At 31.3% G+C, this 15019-nt stretch overlaps 1 protein-coding gene and 1 long non-coding RNA gene across 4 annotated transcripts; both read left to right on the top strand.

Annotated features, from left to right (window-relative positions):
- Positions 1-670: 670 nt before the first annotated feature.
- On the top strand, positions 671-8330 carry LOC123292021. 3 transcript variants are annotated; one of them, XR_006534989.1, is made up of 5 exons: positions 671-785; positions 1343-2412; positions 2497-5788; positions 5861-6708; positions 6771-7793. It is a non-coding gene; the product is annotated as an uncharacterized LOC123292021 (long non-coding RNA). The 3 variants fall into 3 exon arrangements; XR_006534990.1 differs by having other exon boundaries at positions 672-785; positions 5861-7639; positions 7775-8330; XR_006534988.1 differs by having other exon boundaries at positions 5861-7793.
- On the top strand, positions 808-1319 carry LOC123292020. Its single transcript, XM_044872521.1, has one exon. The coding sequence runs from the start codon at positions 866-868 to the stop codon at positions 1229-1231; it is 366 nt and encodes a 121-aa protein (XP_044728456.1). The 5' UTR covers positions 808-865; the 3' UTR covers positions 1232-1319.
- Positions 8331-15019: the final 6689 nt, after the last annotated feature.

The following is a 15019-nucleotide window of genomic DNA, read 5'->3' as shown; positions in this document are numbered from 1 at the left end:
AAAGTTTCACTGAATTTTTATTCCCACATTTTAATTGCTATTTCAAACAAAGGAATAACCGTTAAAATTTTATTTATTCAATGCCTTTTAGCCATATTTTGAAGCCTATGAAGAATTAATTTAATACAGCATATAAAAAATAAAGGAAATTCGATTTAAAAAAATAAATACGATGATATTTTCTAGAAAGATATGTTATTTTCTTGCTCATTGCTTATTATATTGCTTATACCGCAATTTTTCCTTAGCATTGTAACTTATTAAACGCTAAATAGATTTAAACATTAATATTAAATTAATAGATATGCAAATAGCAATATAGTTTTAATTTAAAAAGTAAATATTGACGCCATATTTGTGAAATAAACAGTTCAATGAATCGTCTCCTTTGTAGATGCTGCAATGACGTCACAAAAAAATGCGTTATTTTGTACATCATAAAATCGATAGAAAGTTGATTCGCAAAAAAAAAGTATCAAAAGACGTAAAGAAACTTAAAAACTGCAATTGAATAATATTGTTTAGAAAAAAACTTAAGAAAAGAATAATTTAATATAAAAAGAAAAAGAAATTTTACCCTTAAAATAATTTATATTTGAGGAACTACTTTCAGTAGTGTGGTGTATGAATACACTACCTCTTACAACCAGAGTATAAAAAGGATACAGAGATGGCTTGGCGTCTCATTACGTAGTTAGCTTGTGCCGAGTGAATGTGTGAAGCAGCAGTTGGAGTTTTTTTGGGTGCAATTCTGAGGTCAACACAAATTAACATATTTTGCCCAGGTGTGTGTGAAAATTCATTTTTGCATTGAAATTTAATTATTATACGCAATAAATAATTAAATTTCAAAAATAAATAAATAATGGGTGCTAATAAAATAATGTCTGCTGATCATAATTCTGATAACACCCATAAATTAATTAATTGGATATCAAAAGTTAAAAGTAAAAAAATCAATTTAAAACAAAAACGTAATAATTTACGTATCGAAGCGGTTTTAACACATGCCTTATTAAAGGCAGAACATGAGCTACGTTTTAAACAACAAGATCGCCTTAGGCGTTGGCGGACTTTGAACAAGATGGCGTCGTCAAGGATAGATAATTTACATAACAAGATAGCTGTTGATAAATCAATTGTTTGGGACAGTTACAATGATTGTGAAGAGTTACAGAGTTTAGACAATTTTTTAAAAGAATTAAAAAACTTTCGACCTGTAATTCGATAGAATATTAAGACTTATTTATTTTTTTTTACACTGAATGTACCTTAAATATTAATTTTATTTAATAACTGTGATATTATTATGTTATCTAAGTGAATTTTTTTATCATTACAGTCAAAGCTGTTAAGGACCAATCCATAAGACAGATAGACAAGGGAGGTCTTGACTGTTGTGTGTGTGAGGTCTCTATAGAGTAAGGAGAGAGAGTTGGTTTGTAGTAAATTGTATCGATTATTTTTTTTTACAGTATATTTTTAATATAAAGTTCAAATGTAAATATATAAATTAGAAAAAAAATTAATAAATTTCAAAAAAAATAATTTAAAAATTTGGATTTTCTTTTTATATTTTACTATTTACCTATTTTTTTTCTGAATAACATTTACTTGGTAGTTTGTTTATTTTTTAAGTGAGAAATACACAAAATGGATGGTTTATCGATGCTTTACCGATGTCGGCTGATGAATTGAGTACTGCTTGATCCCGTGAACAATGAAACTTGCTGAAACTAACTACATATTCTTCTACTACTACCCTGCACAACTCGTTCATGTGAAACACCCTCCTTGAACAAGTGTGGTCAAAAACGAACAATGACATATTCATTCTGGTAACAAACACTCCAAAATATTTATTTCGTACAAAAAGAAAACATGGGGAAATAAGGGAATACAGGGGTACACATAATCGAACAAATTTAAGTATATCGCAGGTACCCACCCGTCTTGAATATGAGATTCAAGCCGTATACGGGCAGTTAAATGCAGAACGACGACTACACAGGCTGCAGAGATGATAATGCTGAATGAATCTTTACAACCAATGGAAGGTTACTAAATTCTGGTATTTGAGCTGATCGTAGCGAAACTTTGAAAATGCCCCGCATGTAGGAAAATGGTGTCTGGCCAGGTATTATTGTGTATAATGAATGCAGTACTATATAAGGGGATATAGAGAAAGGGTGTGGGGTACGTTAATGTAATTAGTATGATACAGGTTCGTTTGAATATAAGATTCAAGCGGTTTACTGAGAGACAAAGATAACGAAGATAACGAACACCTTAAAAATAACAAATAACTGACACCAAGGTTTAAGAGCAACACTTAGGGTTTATCATTCTGACTAAATTGAAATAACAAAGGTCCACATTGGTCTTACAAGGAATCATTTTCCTCCTAAATGTGTAAGTACTGGTCTTTATACTTTTCAGTAGCCAATTTGCATTTGAAATATTTGTTTTGTATAATGTTGATGTAATTATTTTCAGTTCTCCAATCGTTCGAGATTGGAATCTTAAGTTTATTTATAAACTTGAATAATCTCTTGGAGTATAAATGTTTGTTACACACTCAAATGGTTCATTATACAAAAATTGATCAATTTTTGGTTCATTCACAATAAATATTTAATCATTTTATTTCACACCGGGGGATCACCAGATCTATAATAAGTCACTTTATTACCATGGCACTACATACTATCATTATCGAAAACAAAATGTCGACTATCTTCAGAGACAAGTAATGGTTCGCTGAATATGTCCAATTCCTGAATATTGTGTTTACTGTAAAGAGGAGAATATAAGGGCCTAGATCATCTTAAACTTGTTTGAAAAAATTTATTTTGACGATGAAAAATTGTTCACTAAAATTTGATTTTTTGGATATGACGAGAATTTATTTATTCGAAACGTGTCCAGCTAAGTATTCACGTAAATTTATGAATTTGGTATCGTTTTTTGGTCTTTGATTTCAGTTGATGCAATTTCGGAAAAAAACGTCAAAGGACCCCGCTTTTAAAGTTGATAGATTTTTGGATACCAATTTTCTAATACAAAACGGCAGTCATAGTTCTTCATTGAGCTAAGTATTAAGCTAATCATGTTGGATGTTGGTAGTGTTTGATATAAAATTTCAGTTAATACACAACTCTGTAATCTTGGACCAACTCCAGAAGTACAAGTTTATGCCGATGAACTACAAATTAGAGAGATTTGAGCCACCTAATACATTCGTAGTATCAAAAATATTCATTATGTTTTGGTATCATCGTGTGAAAATCGATCAAATATAATCCAATTTGCAGGAATGGTTCTTAAGAACTTTTTGGAAAGACTCGTTGTTAATTCCGGTACCAATTTTAAAATGACCAACAAATTATGTAACGCAGACTCAATTTTAACAAATCAATCAAGGTACTTTTTCCATTATTTTGGTGTGGATACGTTCCTAATTCTTTTAGATACAGATAGAGAAATATATTTTAATTGACTTCGATACAAGCTAAGTAATTGATTACGATTTGATTATAAATTATTTTGGAGAGAAGGGAAGGAGAAAGATAACCATTTTAGTTACAGAAATCCTGTTTTTTTTTTAATAACTCTACTGGTAGGCCTCAGACATGAAATAAGACAAAAATCACCAAAATCGAATTATTATAAAAAAGGGATCTTCAAATTAAACTTAATTCAAGCCATGAAATGAGAGATGAAAATTAAACAACTTGAAATCACAGCTAACGAGAGAAAAGAGTATCAAAGAAAACACTAAATTTGTACATTAGCGTAAAACGGAAAATTCGATCAAACATTTTCAAATTTTCAGGAATGGTTTAAACAACTCTTATATGACCATTCAATTATGGATTTTATATAGTTTTTTGGAAAGACGCGTTTTATTAATTCTCGCAAGTCCCTACCGAAATTGTTTCCAAAGATAGAACAAGCAGATAAATTTTATCAGGAGTCAGTAAAGGTACTTTTTTCCGTTATTTTAAATGCGGATACGTTCCTAATCATTTCAGTTACAGAAATATTTTCTAAAAGAGGAGTCTTAAGTAAATTTATAAATTTTTTGGAGATAAAGGGACCAAGGGAAGCAGATATGCCATGCCCCACTTAATTCACAGTCAGTCAAGGTACTTTTTTCCGTTTTTTTGATGCGGATATGTTCCTAATCATTTCAGTTACAGAAATATTTCTAAAAGAGGAGTCTTTTAAGTAAATTTATAAATTTTTTGGAGATTAAGGGAACAAGGGAAGCAGATATGCCCACTTAATTCACAGTCAGTCAAGGTACTATTTTCCGTTTTTTTGATGCGGATACGTTCCTAATCATTTTAGTTACAGAAAATATTAAAGTTTATATAAATATTTTGGAGAAAAAGGCAGCCGATATCCATTTAAGTTTCCAAAACGTTTCATAAGCTATAGAAAAAGACACCCATGAAATTACCCGACTTAACAGCAATCACAAAATCATTATTCATTCTTCACACATGGGTATGTTCCAAAAAAAAAATTCGTACCGTAACCGTTTTAGTTACAGAGCGTCTACAACAAATTTTCCACGAAAACTATGAAAATATTTCTCAAAAACTCATTCATTATCGATAAAAAAAGGGATAAGTACTGGTTAATTTCTTATTTTGTTGAACATACGAACCATAACAATCTCGGTTACAGACGTATTGAAAACTTGCAGTAAAAAGCGTATCTAAGATTTTGCAACACTAAAATATTTGCTGAATTCAAGATCAAAAATTTTTTCTGAAAATTAAGGTACTGTTATGCAAATATATTTTTTTGTAAACCGTATATGTAGACATCCTAGAAAAGTAAGAACTATTGACCATAAGGATTGACTTTAAAAAAAGTAATAAGTTAGGTAAAGTATAAGTAGTACGGCAATTGTGTTGCCATAATCATTTTGGTTGCAGAATTTCATCAATTTAGAATTTTAAAACAATACAGTAAAAATTATAAAAAGTCCGTTTTTTTAACTCATTTCTGGAGCAAAAATTACGAAATCAAATGAAAAAACATTTCGAAGGATTACAGATTCGCAAGTATACAAAAAAAATTCTCTTAACCTGTTGTAAAAATTTTCTTGCATGCTTTTCTTTCTGGTAAATGTCTTAAAACATTTACCTGTTACCAAATAATCTATTTTTTAAGGAGGATAAATGCAAATTTTTTAAAAATATAGAAGTACTATGTTCAAATTGTATCCATAAAATCACTTGAAGAATTCGAATTCTGCCTAAAGAGCAAAACATAACAATATTTTTAACAAAAAGTAAGAAAAAGGCTGATATTTAAAGAGTAGAAAAAGTCTGGTATTTGAAGTAAAAGTAGAAAAAGGCTGGTATTTTGAAGTGAGAGTAGAAAAGAAGGCTGGTATTTGAAGTGAGAGTAGAAAAGAAGGCTGGTATTCGAAGAATTTACATCAAATAGAAAGATTGGAGTAAGTCCAAAAATTTTCTCAATTTTCCTAATGATTGTATTCAATGGAATGAAATGTAAATATTATTGCCATAAAGTGAAATGTAATTATGCAATGAAATGTTACTATAATTATGTATTGTGATGAAATACGTGTCTCAAATATTTAAGGACAAACGTTAATATCAGAAAATTTAGGGACTAGATGTGATTGTGAGTGAGAGTTGAGAGTTGGAAAGTTGGTTTGGGTGTCCCAGTTGGTGTTTAGGTTGCTGGTTCTTCAATTAGCAGATGATTGGTTGATGGAGTTAATTTGGTTACATTAAATAAAATGGTAAATGGTTCAACATTACAGCAATTTTTTGGAAATTGAACTTAAAATTAACAGAAACCATGTCCTTTGTAGGGAAAATCCTTCTTTTGATTCACTTTGCGAACGAGCTGTATTGATTATAAAATTCACCATAAAGATTATTTTTGGAAGGAATATCATCATATGACAAAATTTTGATTTATCTGAAAAAAATTCGAGTGATAATGGAGGCATTCAACCGTTATTTTGGGGAATTTTGAAAATCAAATATATTTGGTTACGGAAAATTTTTTGTGCCTCCATGTATTTTCAAATGATGCCTGAGCATGTTATGGAATTGATAAATATGTAAAAATATTACCTTCATATTATGAAAATGTAGTTTATCGTCGAAATAAGAAAAGTTGAACAAAGAAAACGAAATTATGTAAGAATGGAAAATTTTCTATCAAATTAATGAATGGCTGTGAATTCTGGACTTTGACTATGGGTTGAATAACAGAAAAGAAATGAAAAATTTAAGATTCCATTAGTAAATTGTTAGCGTATGATGGAAGATCAGAGAATTTGTTGAAATGATGGTAGAATCGTGAACATGTCAAGCGGGTGACGGTAGAATGGTGAACCAATCAGAGAGTGTTGTTATAGAATGGTGACTTTGTCCAGCGTATGATGGTAGATTGGTGAATTTGTCAACAGATGATGATAGATTGGTGAATTTGTCAACGGATGATGGTAGATTGGTGAATTTGTCAACGGATGATGGTAGATTGGTGAATTTTTCAACGGATGTTGGTAGATTGGTGAATTTTTCAACGGATGTTGGTAGATTGGTGAATTTTTCAACGGATGATGGTAGATTGGTGAATTTGTCACCGGATGAATGTAGAGGTCTGAATTTGTCACCGGATGAATGTAGAGTGCTGAGTCAACGGATGATGGTAGAGTGCTGAATTTTAATGGATGATGGTAGATTGGTGAATTTATCAACGAATTATTTTAGATTGGTGAATATATCAGCGGATGATGGTTAGAATGGGGAATTTATCAGCAGGCCACTGTAGAATGACAACTTTACAAGCGGACGATAATAAAATGGGTGAATTTGTCAACGGGTGATGATGAATTGGTGAATTTGTCAACGCATGATGGTACAGTGGTGAACTTGTCAACGGATGATGGTACAGTGGTGAATTTGTCAACGAATTATGGTACAGTGGTGAATTTGTCAACGGATAATGGTACAGTGGTGAATTTGTCAAAGGATGATGGTACAGCGGTGAATTTGTCAAAGGATGATGGTACAGCGGTGAATTTGTCAAAGGATGATGGTAGAGTGCTGAATTTTAACGGATGATGGTAGATTGGTGATTTTTAACGGATGATGGTAGATTGGTGAATTTCAATGGATGATGGCAGATTGGTGATGGTAAATTGGCTGATTTTTCAACGTATGATGATAGATTGGTGTATTTGTCAACGGGTGATGGTAGATTGGTGTATTTGTCATCGAATGATAGTAGATTGGTGAATTTGTCATCGAATGATGGTAGATTGGTGAATTTGTCAACGGATATTTGATGTAGTTGGCAGCGGATTGTGCAGAATGAACTTGGCAAAGAATCGTAGAAAATGAAGAGTCTGGGTAGCAGTTCGTGGCGAATGAAAATTGTCAGCGGCTTATGGTTGATGAAAATTTTTAGCTGCTCGTAGAGGGTTAATGGAAGATCGTCAGCGGTTCGTGGATGCTGAAGATCGTCAGCGGTTCGTGGATGCTGAAGATCGTCAGCGGTTCGTGGATGCTGAAGATTGTCAGCGGTTCGTGGATGCTGAAGATTGTCAGCGGTTCGTGGAGGAGGAAGAGCGTCAGCGGTTCGTGTAGGAGGAAGATCGTCGGCGGTTCGTGTAGGGGGAAGATCGTCGGCGGTTCGTGTAGGGGGAAGATCGTCAGCGGTTCGTGTAGGAGGAAGATCGTCAGCGGTTCGTGTAGGAGGAAGATCGTCAGAGGTTCGTGGAGGATGAAGATCGTCAGCAGTTCGTGGAGAAGGTTGTCAACGGATTGTAGAAAGAAGAACGTGGTATTGGACTGTTGGAGAAAAAGAAGCGCGACAGTGAACGTGGAGAGTGATACACACGACAGCGGTTTGTGGAGGGCCCAGAACGCGGTAGCGGATCGTGGATGATGAAGAACGTGGTAGCGGAACTTGGATGATGAAGAACGCGGATTGGATCGTGGAGGATGAATGTGGTAGCGGATCGTGGCGGATCGTGGCGGATGAAGAACGTGGTAGCGGATCGTCGAGGTTGAAGAACGTGGTAGCGGATCGTCGAGGTTGAAGAACGTGGCAGCGGATCGTGGAGGATGAAGAACGTGGTAGCGGATCGTGGAGGATGAAGAACGTGGTAGAGGATCGTGGAGGATGAACAACGTGATGATTCAGCCAGATTGCGGCAGCGGACGTGTTGACAACAGAATGACAACGGATCGTGGTGCACGCAACTTTAGATTACTTGTAATGTAAAAAAATTTTTGTACACCTCGAGGTTTTCATTTAAAAAAATAATACAAATTTAAAAAAAATGAAAAAAAAAAATAAGAAAAAAAAAGGTTTAGAAAAATTAAAAATTGAAAAAAATGAAAGAAAAAAAATTAAAATAAAAATGATAAAAAATTAATTTAAAAAATATGAAAAATATGATTTAAAAAAAAAAAAAGAAAGAAAAGAATTTAAATGAAAAAAAAAAAAACAAAAAATTCAAAAGAATGAAAAAAAAAAAAAAAAACGAAAAAGAAAAAATTAAGTAATTAAAAAATAGAAATATTAGGGGGTAATATTTAGTGTAATGAATGAAGTAAAAAAAGAAAACGGAAAAAATTAAAAAGAAATAGAAGAAAATATTAAAAAGAGGAAAAACAGGAAAAAATTAAAAAAGAAAAAAAATGAATTTAAAAAAAAAAAAAAAAAAAATTAAAAATAAAAGAGGAAAAATTTAAAAATAAAAAAGGAAAAAAAAGATAATTTAAAAGAAATCGGGAAAATAATTTTAAAAATCAATAGTAGGAAAAAATAGCTAGAAAAAAAAAATTAAATGACACAGAGTTCATTACACTAAATTTACTTTTGCATGCGAAAAACCTCGAGGTTTTTTCCCCTTATTTAGGTTTGGTTTCATCTTGGAGAAATGGCTTGGTTTTTGGAGAAAAGTGGGATATTTTCAAGAACATGGAATATGGTTGGAAATGAAACATCAGATGGTATTGGAACAAGTAAGAAATCATTGAATGCATATGGATCATTTATGGAATCATAGAATATATGGATCAAGTATGAAATCATCGAATGCGTATATTTCCAGAATAGAACCTACGAATACAAAAGTAGTGCCTGATTATTGACTATGTCTTGCCCCACAATTACGTAAATACAACTTTAATTAATTGACTATATTTTCGAAGAAATTTTGAACCATGTAACAACATTCTTGAAATGAATCACTAGATAAATGTATTCATAATTCGTCTGTAGTTCGTCTCTAGTCTTTTGTAATTGATATTAATGGATAACTGGGTTTTTTTTGGATGTAACCTGAATTTAACTCGGAAGAAAGTGAAATTGATTACTCTTATACCAAGATTTGCTCTAAAATATTTAACTTAGTGTTTGGAATATTTATAATTAACGAAAAGTTTGTTTCGAAATATTTGGAGGAAGACGAAAAACCTTCAGCAAAATTTAAAAATTATTAAAATTAATTAAAAATCACTGATCATAAGAAAAAACTATATTTTGTATAATGTAGGTTTTAATCTAAGATGAAAACCATAATTTAAGGGGGGAGGGGTGAACTAATTTGAACTGATAAGTTTACAGAAATAATTGGTAAATAATTCTGGAGAAATTTGCGTCAACATGCAGCAAATGCAGGTATATTCTTTCAATTAAACATCAGGTATTGATTAATGAAAAATTTAACAGATTTATCTAATAAACGTAGAGAAGAAAGATTTAATCGAAAACCATTCATAAATAAAATCAATTTTTCGACTACATATGCAACAAGTGCAGCTATTATTTTAAATTGATTAAAGAGAAATTTAAAAGATATAAAGCAGAATTAATACGATCAATTTTTCGAATACATAAAATATTAAATAAAATCAATATTAAAACATAATTAAAGCGAGAAGGGGCTGCATAATAACTTGAACTGATAAGATTACTTTCCGTGTTTACAGCAACCAAATTCGCAGATTTATCTAATATGCAGAAGTTAATTTTTGTACTAATAAAGGGGGGGGGGGGTATATTAACTTGAATTCATATCGTTTACAGAAGCATTTGGCAAACATATTGAAGAAAGAAATCAAATCACATATTACCACAAAAGTGTCAGAATCAACAAAATTAATCGTGTGACGTACAACTTACGACGGAGATATTATAAAAAACAATATTAAAATTTTAAGAAATTATTTATTAAAAGCAAAACAATTAAAAATTTGATAAAAAAATGAAGATAAATTCTAATAAAAATAATCTTAATATCTTTCAATACAACGAAAGGGATGGGGGCTAAATTTTAACTAGTTTACTATTATTGTACTCGATACATAGTCAATCAATATTGATCATTATCAATTTGCGCGGAAGACTGGATTTTGTATCAAACGGCGTGGAAGACTGGATTTTGTATCAAACGGCGTGGAAGACTGGATTTTGTATCAAACGGCGTGGAAGACTGGATTTTGTATCAATCGGCGTGGAAGACTGGATTTTGTATCAATCGGCGTGGAAGACTGGATTTTGTATCAATCGGCGTGGAAGACTGGATTTTGTATCAATCGGCGTGGAAGACTGGATTTTGTATCAATCGGCGTGGAAGACTGGATTTTGTATCAATCGGCGTGGAAGACTGGATTTTGTATCAATCGACGTGGAAGACTGGATTTGTGTATCAATCGACGTGGAAGACTGGATTTTGTATCAATCGACGTGGAAGACTGGATTTTGTATCAATCGACGTGGAAGACTGGATTTTGTATCAATCGACGTGGAAGACTGGATTAATATCAATCGACGTGGAAGACTGGATTAATATCAATCGACTTAGAAGAATCTTGATTAATATAAATCGAACGAAGATGGGATAATGATTGGAATGAAGATGGATCAATGTTCGGCGTGGAAAAAATGAGGATGGATCAATTTTCGGCGTGGAAGAAAGATAATGAGTCAATGTTCGGCGTGGAAGAAAGAGGATGGATCCAATGTTCGGCGTGGAAGAAAGAAGATGGATCAATGCTCGGCGTGGAAGAAAGAAGATGGATCAATGTTCGGCGTGGAAGAAAGAAGATGGATCAATGTTCGGCGTGGAAGAAAGAAGATGGATCAATGTTCGGCGTGGAAGAAAGAAGATGGATCAATGTTCGGCGTGGAAGAAAGAAGATGGATCAATGTTCGGCGTGGAAGAAAGAAGATGGATCAATGTTCGGCGCGGAAGAAAGAAGACGGATCAATGTTCGGCGTGGAAGAAAAAAGATGGACGGATCAATTTTCGGCGTGGAAGAAAAAAGATAGATCAATGTTCGGCGTGGAAGTATGAAGTGTCAATGTAGGTGGAAGAATGATGGGTCAAATGTTCGGCGTGAAAGAATGAATATGGATCAATGTTCGACGTGGAAGAATAAAGATGGTTCGATGTTCGGCGTGGAAGAATGAAGATGGGTCCTTGTTCGGCGTGGAAGAATGAAGATGGGTACTTGTTCGGCGTGGAAAAATAAAGATGGTTCAGTATTGATTTGACGTGGGAGAATAAAGATGGGTTAATATTGATTCGACGTGGATGAAAGAAGATGGCTTAATGTTCGGCGTGGAAGAATGAAGAAGGAACAAAAAATTACATTAAAATTTCAATTTCAATAATTTCTATATCTGAAAAACGGAATATGTTAAAATCACAAATTTAGATTTGATAATAGATTTATTTAGAAAACTAACACAAAAATTATAACGAAATAGGAAAAAACGAATAATCGAAATTTTCTTTTTACATACTTTCAATTCTAAATCGAAATTTATTCTTAAATTTTAAAAAAAAAATATTGTGAAATAGACTTTGAAATAAAATAGAAGAAAAACTTTAGAAAATGGTATTATTTATAATTGTATACCTTTTCGAGCAAAAATCACAAAGTCCACACACATAATTTACTATTCAGATTAATCAATTACAACAGGATAAAAGTACGAATATGTTGTGTAAAGAAAATTGTGATTTTTGCTCGAACACCAATTTTTCAGATTTTTGTCCTAAATTTGTCTGAATCAGTCACTGATGATAAAAAAATAAGTAAGCGACTACATAGGTAAGTGGTTATAGGCAAAATGTGTAAGTATAATTTTTCAGCTTAAAAAATAAATTAACTGATAATAAAAAAAAAGTAGGTAAGTATAATTTTTCATACCTCTTGGTTTGTTTTTTCGGGTTAATTATAAATCTTTTTTAATACATTGTTCGTCGTTTGTTCTTCATAAATGATAAATATTGCTCTATCAAATCATACAGAACGGAATTTTGTTTAAAAAATATAATATCAAAGAAAACTAAAAATAACTTGTAACATCATAATAACTAATAATTAACCTCTTGTAAGTTACCTATTTAGTTTATAGAATATTCTGCTAGTGGATGCGATATGATGAATGAGAGAGAAGACTGTCAGTGAGTTCCCCTGTGTCCTTGTCATAATCATATGTACATATGTATACTTATTATAATGTATTAGTAGTATATATATAGTATAAGTACATGCATTGGACAAGGACACTGGGGAACTTACTGGCAGTCTACTCTCGCTTCGCATATCGCATCCACTTACAGGCTAAAGTATTTTTATATCTCTATGGTTTAGTATTTATAAGAAAGTATATATTGTTTTATAAAGGAGTGTTCCAAAATTAACGCAAGAAGTTCGAATCAGACGTTAATCTTGGGACACCCCTTATTATTATTATATAAGAGAGATAGAATTTTACTTATTTTGTATAAAAACTTTAATAAGAAAAGAAGAATCTCTGTTAATTTATTTTATGAAATTGTACAATATGATTTTTCATGAAAACTTAAAACATTTTTGTTGTTGTTATAAATAAATAAAAATCGTAATTTATTTTACATTTTGTTTATTTTTCTTTAAATATTCTAGCCTATTTTTTATTTTTGTCGTTGTTATAAATGAAATAAAATCGTAATATATTTTTAATTTTTTAAATATTATATCCTATTTTTCTTTCAGAACAAAATTATTAATTAATTAATTATTTAGTAAAGGTATTTATTATTAAGTTAATTATGTATATATATAATCTGAATGGCTGTGTGGTTATAGCACTTGCCTCTGTGCATATGTCACCTATAAAAAATTTGAATGAATAATAATAATGGTTATTTTATATAGTAAAAAAATCAATTTTCGGGATAACGTTTTCAAATTAATATAAATAAATAAATATCGTTATATATTTTAAATTTTGTTTTATTTTATTCTATCCCATTTTTCCTTTCAGAACAAAATTATTAATTAACTAATTAATTTTTTTTTTTAGTAAAGGTACAAACAAATTCTTATAAAATATAGGTGAGATAAAGAAGTTGGATTGTAAATACGTAATATTCTTTTTGGATTTTCATTTTATTTTTGTATGGTATTTGGTTTGTAAAAAAAAAATTGATGCAAAAAAATTTTTTTAAGATGAAATTAATTATATGGAATTATGTGCAAGTAATTCGTAAATCGTTTTTATGTATTTTGATTTCATTTAAATAAAGTTGAAAACTCAAACCCTGTTTTTATTTTATTTTTCCCCATCTCTCTGTAGCTATACAATATTATTTCAGTTAAAAATAGGTGAGTATTTCGAACTTCACGATAGGTAAGTATTTCAAACTTCGTTTGCCATTTTTTTTTGTAATAATACTACTCAAAATTTTCCGAAAATGAGTTTTACTTTTTGTTATAATTTAAGAAAGTCGAAAATATGAATATAATTATTATTTATTAATACGAATAACAGAGCCCTAATGGTATAATGGTTAGCGTATCTGACTTCGAATAAATAGTCCCTTGGTTCGAAACTAGGTGAGGACATATATTAAAAAGAAGTTCATTAAATCTTTTAAGCAAAATCTGATTTTTATTTTCATTTTTTTTCAAATTTCCACCACAGCATGTTTGCCTAGTAAATGATGAAAAAATTAGTTTTTTTTTCGTTCAAAAACTTCAATTTTTTTCACATTTCTACTAGGAGAACATCAAGGACGGACGGAATAAGTAGTACCTGATAGCAAGGTAATTGTTGTCACCTCGTAAGTCAGAAAGTTAGTGGTCTGCACACCCGTGTTTGGTGAGTGTGACCTCTAGTGGGCAGACCAATAACTTTCTGCCAAAATAAAATTTTAGACTTTCGGGGTGAAAACACTTACTCACCTTTCTCCTTATCAGGAACTACTAATTCCCACTTATGTTCTCCTAGTACAAATGTTGAAAAAATTGAAAATTTTTTCGAAATTATATTATTTTTTGAATATTTAAACTGACCAATTATTTATATTAGCTGACCAATTATCAGCGAATGCTTCCCGATCGCGCATAGGTGGAGTTTTTTCAATCCTTAATAAAAAATTTTCTGATGCTGACCAATTAATGAGACCAACTGACCTTTTATGACCAATTTCTGACCTTTCAGATGGTATAATTGGTCAATCGAAATTCCGCACATGAGGTGCTAAGATCGCGGAGCTTATTCTTGTTAAATGAAATTTTATAAGATAGTAATAGGAGAACACGTTATTTCACAAAAAAAAATTATGTAGTCCAACTTTCCTACTTATGTCATAAATCACTCTTCTTCAGGGGGTGGGAATTAAAATAACATAAAATATACCTTACTGTCTTACTTCTTTGTAGCTTTTGGTTCCCCTAACAACTATCTAAAAAAAAATACTTTAATCTTGGCATAATAATTTTTTTTAATTAAAAATTAATGGGGACAATACAAGATACGAACCGAGGTATTCTGTAACCGGAGGCGGATGGGTTAGCCACTACTCCACCTTTGACATACTATACATATCAATAATGTAATATATATACCTTTTACTCACCTTTTTTTCAATAAATTTGTTTTCTTAATCGGCTTTAATTGAATCGGATTCGTTTTCGGCTTCAATTGTTTCAAATTTAGTATACTT

Source organism: Chrysoperla carnea, chromosome 2 (genome assembly GCF_905475395.1).
Source record: "Chrysoperla carnea chromosome 2, inChrCarn1.1, whole genome shotgun sequence".
In the NCBI taxonomy this organism is placed as follows: Eukaryota; Metazoa; Arthropoda; class Insecta; order Neuroptera; family Chrysopidae; genus Chrysoperla; species Chrysoperla carnea.
Note: the sequence above shows the minus strand (reverse complement) of the source record. Positions and strands in the feature narration are given on the sequence as shown.

Excerpts from the sequence above, each read along its gene's own strand:
- LOC123292020 (XM_044872521.1), top strand. The coding sequence starts at position 866 with ATGGGTGCTAATAAAATAATGTCTGCTGATCATAATTCTGATAACACC.